This window comes from Cibotium barometz, chromosome 32 (genome assembly GCF_041138505.1).
Source record: "Cibotium barometz isolate CiBa-2024 chromosome 32, ASM4113850v1, whole genome shotgun sequence".
Taxonomy (NCBI): Eukaryota; Viridiplantae; Streptophyta; class Polypodiopsida; order Cyatheales; family Cibotiaceae; genus Cibotium; species Cibotium barometz.
This window is the reverse complement of record NC_141077.1, coordinates 10,917,648-10,937,675: the sequence shown is the minus strand read 5'-3', so window position 1 is coordinate 10,937,675 and position 20,028 is coordinate 10,917,648. Positions and strand designations below refer to the sequence as shown.

Here is a 20,028-nt window from a genome sequence, read left to right as displayed (position 1 = left end):
GTGAGCTTCCTATGCAAAATCCAGTATATAGGCCAACACTAAATCCAATTCTCTTATGAAGGTATTTAGAATCAATGTCCATATCTCTCTACCTCATTGCATCCATCCTACAAATATCACCATCATGTTCGTATGAATGTAGTGCCATCAAATGATACATTCCTATAGTTGGTTCTTTTAAATCCCTTCAAGTTGTACCTAGCAAAACCCTTCCATATATTGATTTCTTCCAAAGGGTAGGATAGGTAGTATCATACACAAAATCTAGCTTGGGATGCTCAAATTTGTGCTCTCCTAGGAGGCTTGTAAAATGTACACACATGAGACTATAGACCTACTCAAGTGACACGCTTAGTGATTACAAATGTGATTAAGCATATATTATTAAAGCATGAAAACAACATAAAAATATTATGACTCACCATAGATCCACGAATGCTCCCTTCTTCAGTATTGTAACGTACATAAGGAGGCACCTTACTTTGTATCCTTTTGCATCTCTACCTTGGAGCACATATTTGTCACTTAATACATTGACCCAATGACAACAAGTGTGCCATTGTCATCAAGTACAATGGATGCAAGGTCAAATAAATACTGCTTATCTTCTCGCCCTCTGCAATATAGTTTATAGACACTTGTAAGTATGCTGAAATACTCTTCCTGTGAAATCTATTATCTTTAAAAGCACTCACCACCAATCTCATTTCATGTAGGGGTTGTGTCTGTATAAATACTAAGCACAGACCCACGAGTGGATAGCTTCACGATCATCATGTGGAAGCCTATATTTAAATCAATTCCTCAAATTCTAAAGATGTCTGTGATAATAGCATTACCTTGAAGGGCTTCACGGAGGTTAATATATTCTTTATTTACTTTCAAATTTCTAATGGCCTGTCCCATTTTCACAGGGTTGCTAACCAACATCTTTATATTTTTCCTTGTGTCCAAATTCCTGAAGTAAAGAAAAACCACTTTGTATTGATTACTGAAAACTCAATTATTATTAGAAAAGATATAATTATGTATTTAGAAGTAAGCTTACTATTTTTTTCTCGAAAGAATGGATAAAGAGATGAATGTTTATGTACCATCCTAGAAATATTTTCACTACCAATGTATAGTTCATGTTGGCCTTCCTCTATGAATAATTAACTTTTGATGTATTTCCTATACGTTATATATGAATCCATTTTTATATCAATCAACATTTTCAAATGTACTTGGTTGGTTCGACATGCTTACATCTGCCTCTACATTGATGGATATACTTTGCAGATGAGAGGCTAGGACTCCTGGAATGTATATTAGACATCATATATAAAATTTAGGTAAAAAATGTTAATTATCTAGATATTACTTGTTGAGATTAATTACCTTCTACAACATCAAGAATTGTTGCTTTGATGACTTCACTCATTTTTTCCTCTCCTATTGACATCCATCGTGTAAAAAACTATTGAGAAAATGTTCTTATAGATTAGAGACCAACTGTTGAAGTTTACATGTGAGTTCTTGGGATTTTGAACTTAAGTGGTGTCAAAGGATTCAATGATGAAAGTAGCTTCACTCGCATTGGAGCCATCGCAGGTTAACCCTTTATGCACCTACTACATTACTTATCTATATACAAAATATTATTATTAACTATTAATCTTATTTAGAATAATCTTACTAGGAAAATGAGCAATAAGTGTGAAATTTTTCTCTTTCTTGAGTAGGGATTTGTGATCCATGTGCTATGTGATGAGAGGAGATGGTGGTTTACCATCACTATCATCTTCATCCAATTCATACTTGCTAGCAAAAACTTCTTCCTCACCTTCTTGAACCTTGGCACCCTTCTCATCTTCGTCTTGATCCTTAACATCTTCCTCATCTTCTTCCTCTTCCTCGTCACACTAAAAGGTAACTTGTCATTGACTTTATCTACCAAGAATCGTAGACTGACTCCTTAGGATTTTTCCCTTTGCATGAAACAACAATGTTCAATTTAAGATACACAATTGATGCTTTCTTTCATATAAGGATATAAGGATATAAGGATATAAACCCCATATAGCAATTTAAGATACACAATTGATGCTTTCTTTCATATAAGGATATAAACCCCATATAGCAATTCCATCTTGTTTAACCAATACAACAAATTATTAAAATACAACTTACCACTCTTGCCTATTTTTTAGCAACAATGACTGAGGTGTTGGTGTACACACCTTCATGTTTTCTATCTTATAGATCCTGAAATGTGAATGGACTTTTCTCCAGTCCTCTTCTTGGGCACTATCATTGGAACTAATTTCTTGAAATTCTTCATTGATTCATCCCACATATAGCTTTATTTCGTCTTCTTTGTCTAGACTTGAAAGTCTTTTTGCAATTTGGAATCAACCGAAGCTAAATCTATGGGATTGTCTTTTGCTAAAGTTTTAGCAATTTCATGTGATGACATTAAGGTTTGGTTTTTTCATTAGATCCTTCTAGTTGGAATAGAACCCCTCAAGGCTTTGACATAATGCAAATAGTGCTCTTCATCCTTGAGGCTAGGCAGGTCTCTTGTTCTATATGCATTGAATTTTTTAGCTTTTGAGAGAATCTTCAAGGAATTCTTTAAGCAATGCTTAGTGTTTTTTTGGCACCTCCTCGTCCTCTTCATCATCGTCTACTAACCTGGGTGCCTTGCCTTTATTTACAATCCCTATTACTTCTCCCTTTTTTGCTTTTAGGGGGTTGTGAATGCATAAGATATCATGGACATGGTTGCATTAATTGCTTATATTGAGCCCTTGTCACGATCTTCAAAGGTACTTTTAAGTACCTTTATGATACTTCAAAGGTACTTATTTTTAATCATCTAAAGAAGACGCCAAACATGACACAAGTACTCACAGTGAGACCAAATGATCAATGCCACACTTTATCCAATGTTGGTGGGGTAGTAGTTATGGGCTAGCTCTCATTGGTTAATCAGCCACTTTGTGAGGGCCTTGCCATCTAAACTAGGCTAAGGGAGCTTGCCTTGGTTGAATGGTGGTAAAAGGGAATAGAGGTAAGGACTGAGGAGAATTCAAAAAAGTCTTTAGCCAATGAATCAAAAGCAGTTAAGAGAGCAAGATATGTGATGGTGAGGAAAGTACGCTCAATCGGCTAAAGAGAACCATGCAAATTTAATGGCTAAAGAGAAAAGCACACTATGATAATTCAATGGTTGAAGAGAATCATGTAAATTGGTTGAGAATGCATGAAAGATTTGGTAGCAAATGGAACTACAGATGGTAACCTATAAGTTTAGTTACTTTTAGTGGCAGTGTAAAGTTAACTCATACCTTATTTTCATATGTGACCTTAGCCTTGGTATTCCCAACTTATCTTGTGTATATAAAGTGAGACCACAAGTAAAAATATCACTCGCATTATTTGTCTCTCAACTTTTTGTTCTCTTCTACTCTTTGAAATTATTCATTAGACTAGTATGTATTCTATGACCTATTTCGAGTGCTTGAAGGATCCTATCAAGGTGCAACCACCAATGCATTAGGAGAAGGTTGAGATATTCTACGGGCCCTTTAAGAGCATGCATGATTACAAAGAGGATTAGAAAAGGGTCTAATAAGAGGATGCCATATTGAAAAAATGGTTGGGTGGTCCCTGCCCTTCAAAAAGTGTGAGTCAAAGATTTGGGACCTGTAAAATGTCACTTTTAAAGGCTAAAATGTCACTTTTGAAAGCTACTAAGAGTCACTTCTAAAGTGTCATTATTGCACATGTAACTTTCCAAATTTTTAAATTCTCATTTCTTGCATATCTTACTTTCCCTCTTTTTTATATGCATAATCACGTTCCCTCCTTTTAGCACCTCCCTCTATGCATAACTCACTTTCTCTCCTTTCAGCACCTCCCTCTACGCAAAACTCACTTTCTCTCCTTTCATCACCTCCCCCTCCCTCCCTTATTTCCTTTCCCCTCCCTCCTTTTTCACCTCCTTCCCTCCTCCCTCCCTCATACCTCTTCCCACAATCCTCCTCCCTACTTCTCCTCCTCCCCTCTATTCTCTCCTTTGTTGCATTCCTCACCTCTCCAAGATCTTCCTTTTCTATTTGTCATCTTCCCCCTCTCTTTCTCATCACCCACCACATCCAAATTTGCTTCGAGTTTTTGTATCACAGTTTAGGTTTCGTAGCATCCTTCATCCACCCCTTGTAGACCTGCAACACCCATGCAATGTCTTTTTTTCCTTCGTGTGACACATCTTCTCTATATCTCCTTCATAGAAGCTTGCACATTGGTTCCTCTTGCTAGAATAAGAGAAAAACTATCTGACTGATGGTTACAACAAGCACTCAACGCAGTATAGTGTGTAGCAAAATAATTCCAAACCTTGTCTTAACATCTCCTTTGTTTACAATATCTTCTCTTCATGGTTCCCCGTTGAAGTGAGGGCATCCACATAAATGAGGAAAATCATGTACCTATCTTTCTCAAGAAAACATATAAATATACATATGATGGGCTTTTCAAAAGATCAATACTCACAAGTAATTGTCAATTCACTAGTAATATGTTCAAGGGACCTATTTCAAACCGTAAATTTTATCTTCTAAATCGAGGATCACAAATCCTTGGGGGTTGCATTACACACACCTTCTCCTTGATATTTTTATTCAAAAACCTTCTCCTTGATATTTTTATTCAAAAAAGCTTCGTTCATGTCTATTTATATGAGACATGCTTATAAAATGCTACTTACAAACATGCTTTTAAAAAGAGAAGTAATGAGACATTTTATAAAATGCTACCATATTTAGCTTGTAGGAAGGTCCACCTCCATGGTTGTAGAAGCGATCCAACATGTGGACTTCTAGGTATTTGAAACTTCATGATGCAATGAGAGAGAGAGTTCAAACAAACTAAAAACTTTAAGATTTTAGAGTGAACTTGTGTGTATGTATTTGAAACTTCACGGTGCAATGAGAGAGAGAGAGAGAGAGAGAGAGAGAGTTTTCAAAACAAACGAAAACATTATAATTTAAGTTGTGTAAGTCAAGACGATAAAATTTGTCATCATAGAGCAAGGAAGAACAATGAATTTGAGGACATTAATATGGAACTCAAAGCGTGCCCTTTCTTGCAGAGTATGTACGAGTGCAAAAATGACACTTGGAAGTACTCAATTCACTTAGTGTATATTCTATAAATAAAATATTGCATGAGATTTAAGACTACATGAAGTGACATGAGATTTATAAATAAAATATTACAAAAATGACACTTGGAAGTACTCAATGCACTTAATGTATTCTATGAATAAAATAGTACATGAGATTTAAGACTACATGAAGTCACATGAACAATGCATCAGCAAAATGCATTCTAGAGAATAAAAATCATGGAATTTAAGAATCAAAATCTTATGTGATATCCTTGTGCATACCTTTGCTTTCACCCTTTTTTATTTGGTAATGGTAGCCAAGGTGTGGCATTTCACCAAAAACCGAGGAGGTTTAATGGTAGGTGAATGGCAAATTTTACCAATGAGAAGGATATTACAAATTGCAATTTTGTAGGGTATAAATGTATTTGGGTGGTAAGTTTTAAAAGCAAAATTTTTTTCCATTTGGTGTAAGAAGAATGTAAGTTTTTAAATTTTACAAATTCTATTTGTACTTTGTGTACTAAATGCAACACCTATTGCCCACATAACCACGCATAAGAAATTAATGGCATGGCCTTCTCCTTCGAGCCTAAACCTTCATCAATTTGGGTTTCACAATTGGGAAACCAAATTGAGGCAAGAGAAAACACTCTCTCAATTTGATTGCTCAGCTCTTTATATGTAGCCTTGATTGACCTCACAAATATTGTATTTAATTTCTCTTCAATACATATATTCACTTTCCTATTCGAAAAAAATCATAGCTCCACAGAGACAAGGCCGATCAAAATTCTGTCACCACAGATATTTTTTAAATATACCAAAGAAAATTCCTATGGAGTTAGACTTTGTGTCAGCTGCAAACGGACCCGACTGTCGCCTTTGCTTCAGCATGTTGATTTGCGCCTCCCACTGCAGCTTCCAGCCGACCGAGGCCTTGCTGCGGGCATGGGTAGCCTTGCCCCTCCGCTGCGACATGCAGAAATTCGAGGGGAACCCACCCTTACCAAGGGCTTGGGCGCAGAAGGGATGCAGCAGCGTGAAGTTGTAGTCCGCCCGGTGCTTCAGATCTGACGAGATTTCATAGGCCTCCTGCACCGCTAAGAACTTGTGCGTGGACGCCTCCAAGTCCGAGCCAGGGCACACGTCCAGATGGTAGCGCTTGGCCAACTGTCTGTAGGCACTCTTGATGGCGGAGAGGCTTCCCACCGACAATGGCTTTGCGGAAGGAGGAACCAAATCCAGGCTTTACATGGCGAGTTCCTCTAGTTTCTCCGTGAGGAAGAACTTGGCGACGGGAGCCACCACCTCCATGGTGCAATCGAAGCTGCTCTCTCGGACGCTATCGGTGTAGACGAACTCCATGCAAATGTGGCGAACGGGGTCTTTCATTTCCGGTAGAACGATCCTGGTAAGCTTGGACTCCGCCATCCCGCTTCGGAGTAGCATGATCTCGAAAACGGGGGAGCACGCGGCCACCGGAACCTCCTCTCCTTCCTCGCCGCACACGAATACCATGTCACTGAAGCTGGCGCTATCGTCCACCATCCTCAGCATGTCTTCAATCCGAGAACGGCCATTGTTTTCCATAGCACTATCAGAGCGTCAAACGAACACAATAATGTAGGGAGGGAGGAGAGGATCCATTTGCAACGAGTCCGTGCCTCCTGCGAGACATCACCAATTTGCAACCGTTGAAATTAAAAAATAATAATTAATATCTAAAAAATTTAATACGTAACGTTTTTTGATCCTTAGGTTTTTCGATTCAACTAATTAATGAATTTTATTTATCGCTCATTGTGTGCCCCTATTCGCATAATTTTCAAATTTACATGTTAAAAGGCTTTTGAAGGTATATAGTTGTACAATTGAAGATTTTAAACATCTTATTATGCAGAGAGGTTTTTTTTATCATGCCAAAGACTGTGAGTGGTTTAAATTTCCTATTTGTGGTTTTTTTGAGCTGTGGAACACTAGGTGTGTGTTGCTTCAAATCATTCTCATGAAATTCTTAAAGGTGGCGAGGCGAGATGCTTACAATTAAGATGGGCACATTTACATGGCATAGGAGGGAGCAACATGGGTGTGAAATTACTACTCTCTTTCCAAGGGGGTGTTCCAACTCTCAATAATTCAGCATGGCTATAGCCCAATGGTGGCACTCATGCCCCCCAAAGAGTAAATACTTAGAGAGATCCTTTGGCATTAGAAGATTTACCAAAGAAAAAAAAAAGACCTAACCACAACTTTACTATGCACTAATCCACTTGGGCATCAGAAAGACCTAACCACAACTTTACTATGCACTAATCCACTTGGGCATCTTCTGAATGCTATAATACACCCATTTGACCTTACACATCGTCTTTGAAGCCAAGGGACAGCTCCTCTTTCTACCACATGCAGTAATTTAATAGCAATGCTGAAACCGTTGTGTTCAGATGGGAAGATAATCCTTGATCAAGAGCATCACCAGAAGTATGGCAGAAATCAAGGACGCAGGCTAGAAATGCTTTGATTGCTCCAGCTTGTCATTTAACCAGGGCTGATTCAAAAAAATTGAGCCATGTAAGTGTTTCTATTTAATTTTTTACATTGATGCTTATAAGTGTTTCCACATAAATTACACTCTTGGGAGGCCTCCTCTTCTGAGATCCATGTGAGAGTATAACCACCCACTTGAAATACCCCTTTTGAATTCGTTGGTTTTACAAAGTGATACATTTTATGTAACAGCCTCGGGTGCCGAATTGCAATATGGGGTATGTAAGCAAACCAATCTTGTACTCGCCAAGCAAATATTTGCAAAACCCAGCCCCATAAACAGCCCATACACAGCAGTTGCCGAATGAAGCTTCAAAGCACGGCGGAACAGATCACCAGCAAATGCCGGAAGCAGAGCTCCACATGCAATCACCATCCAATAATCGAGCCCATTGTAATCAATTCCGGTAACAATCGATCCTATGGCTGCAAGTGGCCCAGCAAACCCAGTTACCGCAGCAGCCAATAGTGCAGTACGCCATGACCCCATGGCACCATAAGCCGCGCTTGCCACAGCTGCACCCCTCGGTAGCCCATGCAAAGACACAGGCAGCAACATGTGTCGGCCTAGCCCGTAAGCTTTTGGCGCGGCCACACCCAACGCAAGGCCTTCCGCAAAGGCGTGAAGACCCACAGCTCCACATGCAAGAAAAGCTTTAGATGAGATGGGGCTTACGGATCCGAATGGCACAGGACAAATAAGCTCCCTGTCTATCACTTTGCGCAACGTCATCTTGTGGAGGAGCGCGGTTTCAATGGTATGGTATAGGAGGGAACCAGCAAAGAAGAGGCCTGTCACCAAAAATGCACTCATCTTGCCTCCCCACCATAGCTGGAGGGGACGCCAAGCCAACAAAACGAGGCTTATACCAGTTGAAGTTCCAGTAAGAAATGATTGTGATAGTTTAATAGAGCCCGACACTGTCACGAGCACTATCCCTCCAAGAAAAGGCCCCAGTCCAAATAGAAGAGAAACTACAAATGCCGTCATGCTCTCCCGTCTACGCGATGTCAATTGGACAGAAAAATCAGTCTCTCTTTCTATTTTGAATACACATCTACGCGACGTCAATCGGACAAAAAAATCAGTCTAACAGTAACTTAAATGTAAACCCACCGTGGTGCTTCATCGAAATTCTCCATGGCTGTGCTCAATGACTCCATAAATGCAACCGAGAGGGTTGCTGCAGAAGCTACTTGTTGGGGGTGTGCTTCCTGTGAAGATGCTTACATTGCAATCTCTTTAAAAAAGAGCTCGAAAACCTTATGAATTTCAGTGCTTTTGCTATCCATTCAAAACTCACCTTGAAGCTGTCGGGTATAACTTCTGCAAGAACCATCCAAATCATGCAGCCTGCTGCAAAACCCATGCAAGATGGCAGGAACTTCTGGAAGGCTTCTGCGCACATAAAAGCAGGGACTGCGACCAGAAGCTGTAGTCACAGAAAAAGAAAAAAACTATCAGACTCTTTGACAACTCCAGAGGCAAGTGATGTGTTGATCCAACATCTAGCATTAAATCTTTCGGTCGAAAAAGAACTGATTCATATATTCTCAAAATTTTGGAAAAATAGAGGTCAGGACTTGTACAGCACTGTTACAGCGGACCACCCTGAGGGTGATGAACATGCCAGCAGAGAGGTTGTCTGGAGGGTAAGAAACAACTACAATTTTTGTGAAAGCAAAAAAAAAGTTTTACAATAACAGACAAGCCTGCACCTGATGCACCATGGACCAGCTGACCCTCATTTGTTCACAACAGCAGAAGGGCCACATAAACACCAAGGGGCAAGGTTGCACTTGGTGTGCCAGAGATCAATGATGAGCAATTAGCCATGGCCATTGTGGACAGCCCAAGGGCCTAGTCAAAGAAAATTCCCAAGCCCAGGCGTTTTCCCATTCCACCCATTCCTCAACATAACACACATTTCCACCTGTGCATCACTATCCTGGACTAGGCAAGTTCATACATGAACTTGATGCAATACATGGTGGAACTATGCAAACATTTTAGTCCAGGCTTCATCTCCATGTCCGTAAGGCACAAGGAAACTCACAAGTGAGTCTCTGTGAACCATCCACCATGAAAATTGTAGGTGTCTAGATGAGGACACGACCTAAAACTCAATTAATCAGCCAAGAACCACGATTTCTAAAGTCAGAGCGCCCATGCCACCTGCCTAAAGAGCTATTGCAATAAGAACTTGAAAATGCTCAGGCAATAGTGCAGAAGTCAAATCCAACAAACAAAATCACATAGCTTTTCATCTGTTTTGAGTCTTGAAAGAACGTACCTGAGGCAAAGAAGTAAAAACACTCCACAGCATAGCACTTTGAGCAGAGACTCCACGAGATGCTAGCACCATACTAACAGCCAAGCCTTCTGGAATGTTGTGCACTGCAATAGCAAGGGTTACCATAACACCTTGCGGAAGCCCTCTCGGACCCGCAAATGAAACTCCTACCCCTGAACCCTCGCCAAATGAGTGAAGTGTCATGATGCCAATAACCAGCATCATCTTCTTTGCATCAGCTCCTTTGAGGTCTAGCATGCTAACCTCGCCATATTTTTCCAGAAACTGCAAGAAAAAAAAAAGTATATACTGATTATTACAGTCCCAAAACGGGCACTACAGGAACAACAGAAAAGTGTATCCACACTGGAATGCAATCGAGAGTAATTTTCACCGTAGGCTCTCTCAAAACAAACCTTCATCCCCATCAAACAGGGGAGGGATATGGCCCCAACCATCTGCAGGTAGCATGGCGAAATCTTCGGCAAGAGCAAAGCCCCAGACAGGTCACCAGAAGGAAGCCCCAGAGAGAAGTCAGAGGGCCCATACCACTTGCCTTTACGAGACCCCCATCCAAAAACCGACAGGCATTAATGATGGGCCTACGTAGCCTGGGTCTTATGACATATTCGGGGTAGTGTAAGAAGATTTAAAAATTACAAGGTGAGGTAAGCAATGATGATATTAAAAGTTACTTTGGCTGCTTTGACCCATTTCACAATGCACTTACTTGCATTATAAAAGTTATTTTGGCTGCTTTGACCCATTTCACAATGCACTTACTTGCATTATCAGAATAGTAAATACCACTGAGTGTTCTTTTCTACACCCTTCTTTTCTTGTTGTTTCGAGTGATATTTTCATCCACCCCGAGTTTTTCTCCATCATCATGCGTGTGACAGTTTCCACCATTGAGCAGATTTGGGCCATTCATCACTTCAGTGCTCTACAGAAGACTAATCACAGCTCACCATACCAGAAGTCGTTGGTCTAAACTCTGTAACCAATACACCTACCACCCATGTGTCTAGCTTAGAATCTGCCATGAGCCCAACTCTGGCTCACGCTCTTGGCTGTACTTACACTAAGTCCTGCCAGCACATGATGGTTGGGAACAGCGTTTTTGGCCACCAGTTTCCAGACACAAAATGGGTGGCCAGGAACAATGGCCACAAGGCCGTTTCCTACTACGATATCACCCAGAGATCATGTCTCCTTGTTCTCTTTCTTTTTTATAAATGATCTCATTCTTTGCCGTTCCATATCTTGGGCATTAAACTTTCTGGTTCAGCAACTAGTCCTTATGTTCGGATGGATTGCAAGCCTTATGGTGTTTGTTGAGGGGTGCACACTGGATACTATAACATGAGTATGGTTGCAAAGCCTTGCACCACAGATGTTTAAAGGACACGTTTTAGAAGCCTCAACATACAAAATTAAGAAGCATGATTTCTCCTCGGCACGGCAGTACACAAGTGGCGGCCAGAATGTGAAGCTACTGATAAGCGTTTAAGTGCAGCAAATGTGGGGCTAGTCGGCTGCCTTAGGTGATGCTGAGCTATAGGCGTTGACAGCCGCTGTGCCACAGAGTGCTGGACAGTGGCGCACAGAAAATACCAACTGCTGGACAGGGGCACACAGTAGCAGCAAGACAGACAGCAGGTATGAGGTGCAGCAGGAGCAGCTACTTCTGACAATGATGGACGGCGAGCACCAGCGCAGCAAGCCGAGGCACAGATTTAGAAACCTTGAAAACACTGAAGCTATGTTCTGATAACAAATGTTAGAATCAGGCCTAGGGTTAGCCGCTTGCACACAGGCTATGGTGGTTTGTACTGAAACATGGCTATGGCATCGGAGCAAAGAGAGAGAGGGAAAGCCAATGCACAAATAAAGAGAGAGATTTGCAAGACTCAAATGATATGACTTGTGCTGTATTTCTTCACTCAACTACAAGGCTTTTATAGGCTTAGAGCCTCTCCTTCATGACATCACTACTTAGGTCAGTCCAGGTATAATATCTAGATATTTAGGTGCACCACTCTAAGAGTGGGGTTCACACACACATACATATTGTTTCCCTTTTAGAGGCTATTCACACACACTTATCCTTTTGTACTTGGATAAGGCTTGTTCTCCAACAGTGGCGAGGGCCCGACATTGGAGAAGTTATCATGTCTCTTGGCCTCAGATGAAGCAGGATGTTCATTAGTATGTACGGTTCTACTAGGTCTTTCAAAAGTCAAAACTAGACAACAAGAAAGCTGCCGATAAGCTTCACCCATTGCCAGTTCCATAGTTTCCATGGGCAGACAATTCTATGGACTTTGTGGTTGGATTATCGAAGAGCCGGAGGTTCCACATTGATTGTAGTCTTTAAACATGTTAGAATTTATGCATCTTAGTGTTTTGGGGTTTTACCTTGGTATTTTATTTATTTTCTCCCTGTGTAGTAGGTCGTGACCTGCTTGGCCTGCTTTAGTGCAGTCGGCCAGGTCATATATTCACTATATAAGGAGTCCTCCCCATTGCTCACTTTCCATCGAATCCCTTGCACAAGTTCAACATTCTCTTGTTGGCCAATCGCCATTGTAAAGCTTCAAGCTGATATAAAAGGTGATCTTGTCCGCAAGCTCTCTCTACTCTCTCTGGTCTTGTTTAGGTTTCCGCTTGTACATCCTCCAACATGGTATCACTCACTTAGGTTCAGGCTGCTCCATCTTCTGCAAATCTGCCCGCCTTCTCATCTATACCTTGCATTTTCTGCCCTAGCTCCTCCTGGCTGCAGATCAGTCCCGAACAGTGGCTGCGTTTTCATACACTGCTACGTTTTCTGGTCCAGCCAGCCCTTCCCTTGCTGCCGGCCAGTTTTGGTGGCTGCGTTCTCTCCTACAGAGGCAAGCCGGCCAGGTACTTGGCTGTGTTTTCTTCTTCAGAGGCAAGCATTGGAGTTTTGGCTGCAAATTCTGCTCTGGCATCTGTTGTTGGTGAGTTTCTTGCATGTGGAGTTGCCAGACAAGTGGCTGTACATCTCCTTCTTCCCCCACGAGTCCCTACCCTTCTGGTAGGAGGTTCTCGGTGGTTTCTTGAACTGTTTTGCTGCTGTCCAGCCTCCTCCTCTCTCAGGTTTGAGAGGGGGCTGATTGGTTCTGGAGCCTTGCTTCATTGGAAAGCACTTGAGAGAGGTCTTTGAGAGCTGAGATTTGTGTTTCTTGTTGCTGTGGATATGGGTTCCCTCTTGAAGGAGGCATCTATCCTTGTTTCTCAAGAGCAAGTAAGGTTCCCTGCTAGTGGACAGGATCAGGCACTTGTTACAGTTCAACATACACGACGGTGTCACTGCTTCTCTTCTGGAAAACAGGTTTATTTGGCCAAGGATTGCAAGCCTGAAGGCATAGCCCAGGCCAGGACCAAGTTTTCAAAGACGGGCAAATGATCATATACAAGATATAGTAATACAGACTCTTCTAGTACCACTTCTAGGACTCCCAGGGCGCTTCCGGCTCAAGAGAACCCAGATGGTGTACTTCTCTAGTACACATGCAGTTCCCCCCCCATGTGCTTCCAACCAAAGGAAGCTTGTGGGCAAGAGAGGGGCTGATTACAACTGCACTTTCTGGTGCATGGGGACCGTGATTCGGAGTTCCAAGCATTAGACATCTGGCAGGACATGGTTATCTTTTGTATAGCAGAGATTACGAACTGGATCTGTTCCGAGTTCATTGTTCGAGGTTTTTGGGACATGATGTGTTCCGTCCACTGTTGGGGATTATGGGCGCGGTGTGTCTAGCAATTCATCATCTATTCTTGGAGTTCACTGCACACTTGTGTGGGAATTCGTGGCCAAGCAAAGTTCCTTGCTGTTCGTGGTGGCATTTTGTTTCGAGGAAACAAGTTGGTGGATGCTCTCTCCAAGGTGATTCCAGTATTCGCGTGTCACATGCACTCTGCACTGTAGTGCATGGTGACAAGATGGCTTATCATCATCAGTGTAACATTGTACATTATTAGCACCCTTTAGGATGATATTTGTCATATGCCATGACGCCATTGTAATCCTCAGTCCAGGATAAGTCAAGCACGAGCTACGTAGGTCATTCTCAGCCTTAGACAGTCAGTCAGTCAATCCAAGTCCCTTAACCCACTTGAAGAGATGGATTCATGCATGTGGAGTCCGTAGAAGCCTTACGGTTTGCATTAGAAAGCACTCTGCATAATGCATAGCATTCATCCACTGCATTTAGACCATGGCAGAAGCCTTCAGATACCATCTAGCAGTCATCAGAATTTATCTAGTATTATTCCCATAATTTATGACATTTATTGGGCATTTTTACATCATTTATATATTTTTGCCAGGACAAATGCAATCGGCCAGCTCTGTAACCAGCCGACCACCATCACAAGTCCATATAAATAGCTGAGCATATAATCATCCATTCATTCATTCATATCATATTCAGCCTGAAGCACTCAACGCTTGGAGCCTTCAACACAAGGAGCATAAGCGATTGCAGAATTAAGCACATCAGTCTTCAACGTTTTCCTCATCAACATCTAGGAGCATCAACGCTTGAGCAATTCAGCCTTCATTCAGTAAAATGCAGCATCTACAGCATTCCCTTGCGTTTTTAGCATTCATACAGTTTTCAGCACCCTCATATGCATCGTTTTGCTACAGCCACTTGGTGAAGGTAAAACTCAGCATTTATACATAGTCTAGAACAGTCCCAATCAGCCCCTTCTCTCAACCTCAAATTTGCAGCCTTCCTATATCCATTGAGAAGAGTGCATAGGCTCGAGATTGGTCATCATTGGTGCTTCTACAACTGTGTACAATTCAGCCCGACTCTTGGTCTTCCGAGATCTTGCGTTTGGCTTATCATCAATCCACTATCAGTCTCTTCAAAGAAATAAAGCAAATACTATTCCGGTAACAGGATAGGCGGCCCTTCAGTGGGTAATTCGGGACCCCATACGGTGTACAGTTTCTTTTTTTTCTTTTTTTTTTTCGTGAAATGGTGTTTTATATTATATGTAAAATGTACATCAGCCACATGGCTCACACAGAACCTATGGCCCCAAACAAAACCCCCACAAAAGATCCTCTAAAGGATCATCACCATGCAAACCTGTACACTAATAAGAAAGCCTCCTAGCCAAATAAGCATCCTAGATGAAAGCATCAAAGATGAGCCAGCCGAGCCGCCGTAGACCATAAGGAAATAACATCTGCATCCAGTAGCTGAGCTGAGAGAAGAGAAGAAAACTGCCAAAGCAGCAAACCGCGGATACGTAGAATGTGCCCATGTATTCCAGACAAGGAATCAAAAATGAACCCATTCCGTGTAGTCCAAATATGCCAAAGTCCTGTCCATCTAAGGAAATGGAATATCACAAGGTGGCTGTCTGAAGTAATGACTTGAGGACAAATCCCAAATATCCACTGATAAGCCGAAACAGTAGACCTCTCTACTGCCTCCCAAACGCGAGAGACAAAAGACCAAATCTGACGGGCCACTGGACAACTCATGAACAGATGCATAACTGTTTCAGTGCATGTCGTGCAGAAGAAGCAAGAGGCCAGTGTAATTTTACGACGGCTCAGCTGATCCCGTGTAGGTAACCCTCCCACCAACATCCTCCAAATGAAAACCTTACCTTGGTAAGGGAGTTTAGACTGCCAACCACGCATAAGAGTTTTCTGCCACCATGATTTAGACTTGTGCAATCCCCACACCTTATTGGCCTTGGCTGAAACCCAATCTTTCTCTGATACAAGCTTATGATAGACTATCTCTCTCTCTCTCAAATCTCTTAAAGTTTGAAGTCTCAAAGTGGATTGCTAAACTCGTGAAACTCAAGATACAGAAGACGCTGTGAGCATTTATGTGATAGGATCCTCAAATTACGAATAATTCTGCTGCATGTTACATTGGTATCAGATTCAGCTTGTCCACACACACCGTATCCTAGCGTGAGGGCATCCTTGGATGGTCAAATTGCGTTCCGTAATATACATTAGGAGTAGGTTAGGTAAAGAGTCTCTCTCTTGTCCTCTCTACTCATCATTGCGCATGTGATTAGCGTTAATCTTTCTTGCTTAGTGTTAACCATCATAAATCACACTCCCACATAGTTAGCATGATACATTGGTATTAGAGCATCTAGGTTCATCCTAAGTAGAATTTTTGCATGCTCAATTAGGGTTTTTGACGTTAGGGTTTGAATTTCTAGGGTTTCAGCCCAAAATTAGGGTTTCCATGTTTTCCCTCAAATCAACCTCTTCCGCTTCAGAAGCATGACGATAGATCATGGGAGCCTCATCCCAAATAATCAGCAAGCCTCAATAACCTTAGGGTTTTGCATTTTGCATGTAGAAGAGTCTAAATGTATCAAGTCTATGTCTATGTAACATGTAGCGGAATTATGCGTAGATGAAAGAATCCCTGAAGGCTTGACAGTGGTATCAGAACCTACCCTAAGGCAAGAAGCTGAAAGGTATGCGTGGGTATGCATCACATCTGACAAGAGACCCGGGTATGCTTCTCATCATTCTCTTCCTATGAATCATTGCTTTTGCTATCAAGTCGTTGCTCTATGTTGCATGAGATTGTGGTTGGCGTAGGGAAAAAGCATGTCTAGTCGTGTGAGAGAGGGGAGAAGAGATCGCGGTGGTTTATGTGTGGAGTGAGCCCTCTTTTGAAGAGTCTCATGCTTGACCATGCTGGCTATCCTAAGGGGCAGGTGGCTGTACAGAGGTCGCACCAGGTACAGCAGCCGTACAAGGCTGTATGGGCCTGTGCATACAGGTACAGTAGCCATACAAGACTGTACGGGCCTGTGCATACAGGTACAGCAACCACACATGTGGAGGGTCTAGATAGAGGCCTGGACAAGCCATACTTGTGGTACAGGGGTCGTACGACCATAGTATACACAGCTGTACGTATGTACGGACTGGTGTGCAGCAAAAGCAGCATCAGACCTGCATGACCACCTCTGAATAGTCCGTACAGTGTATGGATAGCAGTGCGCAAGAGGGAAAAGCAGCCGGCAGTAGTCTAAAAACAGCGTATCTCAGTTTTTTTTTTTAACAAAATGTTTTTTGTTTTAAAAAAAACTGAGCATTGGTTTCTCACAAGAAAAAAGCATGATGTTTTTTTTTTTTTCTAAGCATGGCATGACTTTTTGAACAAAGCTGGACATTGTTTTTAGAAAAGCATGGGACCATTTTTTTTAAATATCAAGGGGACTCATATATTTAAACACATTTATAAAATATTAAAAAAAAGAAGAAGGCTGTTTTTTTTAATGGAAAAAAAAAACACCTACCTTCCCAAAGCCGATGACGCGCGTGGGGGTCCCTTACCTGGTCGCCTGGGCGACAGACGTGGGAAGGGCTGTCGACAGCACTTGTGAAGGGTTGTTGGGGTCGACAAGGGCTGTCGGCGGTTGTAGGGACTGTTGGTGTCACCATTTGGCCACCCAAATGGTTCACTCTTGCTTTCACACTATGTACATATTGGATTGGTGTCCATGGCTTATGGAATATGCCTATGCAAGTGATTGACACGTGTCATGCTGTATAGTTGGATATGATATTCCGCTGGGACTTGATGTTATCATGCCCGGAATATCTGGAGGACTTGGCTTTCCGCTGGGACTTGTGCCTTTGTGTACATGCCCGGAAACGCCTGGAGGATTGGCTTTCCACTGGGTCTGGTATCGCATATACTTGCCTGGAAACGCCTGGTCTTATATGGTTTCATGAACGGGAATTGCTCATGCCAATGCTGCATTGCATAGCATCTTTATGTGCTTGCCTGCAAATGAAATTGCATGCTGTTTTCATGCCTGCATGACCTTATGTGTAGTTCCGGGCTAGGGGACGCCCGCCCGTGAACCGTGCGTGTGAAACTGTCTGCTGACATGGTTGTGTGGCATGTGAACAGGTGGTAAGTATTACCCAATCTAGGCTCAAATAGCCCTTAGGACTTAGCCAATATTTATAAGTGAGTGCGTTCCCATTTCATTAAAGTTTGGGCGCCCAAAAGTCACTTATAAATTATGACCGCTTCCAAGTTCACACTCACTGAAGTCCCGAGGCGGACAAGACTCAATGTCCAGGACCTGATCCTCCCTTTTTACTCATAAATGGGCATCTCCCCATGTCCCTTCACCTGATTGGACCCCAATTCACTTACTTATTAAGAGAAATTCGTGTTTTCTCTTCATGAGGATTTTTGGAGGCTGAAAACTCTGTTTTTCCACCATTTCTCTCCATTTCCAAGCTCTCCATAGCCATACCCAACTTGCTAGGGTGTTTTCCAAGCTTCCAAGAGTGTTTCCAAGTGCTAATCACTCTCCTACTCACTCCCAATGACTGAAATTCAGCAAAACAGCTCTCATTTTTGCTGTAATTTCTGGTCTTTTTGCTGAAAACCCTAATTTCAGCCTTCCTTTCTCAAGTTGAACCATAGGGGAAGCTTTCCCAAGGTTCCCTTCATCCTCTTGAAGACTTTTGTCGCGAAGGATTGCGGCAAATCGAAGATATCAACACTTCTAAAGCTTCCAACGCGAAGGCTTCCGCTTGCAACAACTTCTATGAAGATTGGTAAGCTAATTGGACAATGTGTTGTCATTACTTACTCAGTAGAAGGGCAGGACTCCTTGATTAGCCGCCCTGTGTAGTATTTCTCTTGTCCTATGTGCTCTTGAAGATGTTGCTACCTTGCTTGGTAGAACATAGAGCCAATGGTAGAGAATATGGGCACTGAAGTCGGGCCGGGCATCAAGGCAGCTCCTTGGTGATCTACATCGACATACCATTGTTTTCTAAATGCTGAATTTCATATGCATTGGCATGGAGGATTTGGCAATGGATGCCCGTGAAGCTATGTATTGAATTTCTCCAATAGTAATACAATTTACTCAAGGGAGGGGTCGGCCGTTCCGGCTCATTGTGTGTCTCTTGTCAAATTCAGCAATTTTACTTCTTGTATTTGAGCAAGTGTCCTTCAAATCTTAGTGTATTTAAGTGTATTGATTAGCATTGTGTTCAACCAAGTTACATTGGTATCAGAGCATACGGTTCTCTTTCACTTCTATCGTGAGAGACGATCACCGTGAACACTAGCTATCTCTACACTTAGAACATTATGGACAGCCATACAATGAATGTTGGAGATGCTAATACAAGTGGCAGGGACAATGAAATGCATGCCTCCAATGCTTTACAGGATGAGCAAACTCATGTGGTGCACAATAGGGAACATGAATATGTGGGACAGCCGTCTCGTGGCAAAGAGAAGATGCAAGAAGAAGAGTCCATAGTCTTGAGAGCTGAACTTACTCGTATGCAGGCTCTTCTCCATGCACAACAAGAAGAATTGAATCTCTATCGCCGCGAGGATCCATTGGTACATGATCGTTTGAAGGCCAAGAAAGCTGAATCTTATATGGATCATGCAATGGCAATGATTGCTCAAGAGTTGCACATGCAACCGAGGGATGCAGCACGTGCATACTTGGCTCGTACCGAGGATGCCTATGCAGAAAAGGCAACCATCCCACATGTCTTGGAATCCCCACAAGTGCCCGAACAAGAAGTTATGTCTAAGAGGATGAACCTCCATGCGATGGGAGAGGAACAATCAGTGACTTCACGCCATGCAGGAATATCTCATGTAGCCCGTGAAGGATACAATGTTTATGGCAGTGGTCAAAATGTATGTCAAATGCCATTGCCGGCTGAAAATGTACATGCACAACACATGCAACATGGGCTGCAATTTTCTGTTGGTGCAGGTATTCCGCGTATCTCTCATGCCACTCATGCCTTCGAGTGTGCTCGTGAGGGAGAAGCTATGGCTGAAAATGTATCAATGCATGTTGAGGGGCCAGCCATGCCTCATGCTTACAGGGCACATGTATCTATGCCTTATGCATCACCTTTTGGTCCAAAAATGATGCCAGTCACAGGAGTTGTCCCAATGGACAAACATGGGGGAAAACATGTTGAGATGC

General features: G+C 42.3%; 1 protein-coding gene across 1 annotated transcript in view; it reads right to left on the bottom strand.

The window, feature by feature from the left end:
* Positions 1–7,707: 7,707 nt before the first annotated feature.
* The window catches only part of LOC147619811 (putative zinc transporter At3g08650), a 52,036-nt gene continuing 39,715 nt past the window's right edge, over positions 7,708–20,028 (bottom strand). Inside the window, exons 2-5 of the mRNA XM_086825652.1 lie at positions 10,000–10,284; positions 9,010–9,138; positions 8,823–8,920; positions 7,708–8,706 (exon numbers count right to left, since the gene is read on the bottom strand). Of these exons, the coding sequence (XP_086681778.1) occupies positions 7,887–8,706; positions 8,823–8,920; positions 9,010–9,138; positions 10,000–10,284 (1,332 nt within the window). The 3' untranslated portion in view covers positions 7,708–7,886. The remainder of the gene's footprint in view (positions 8,707–8,822; positions 8,921–9,009; positions 9,139–9,999; positions 10,285–20,028) is intronic.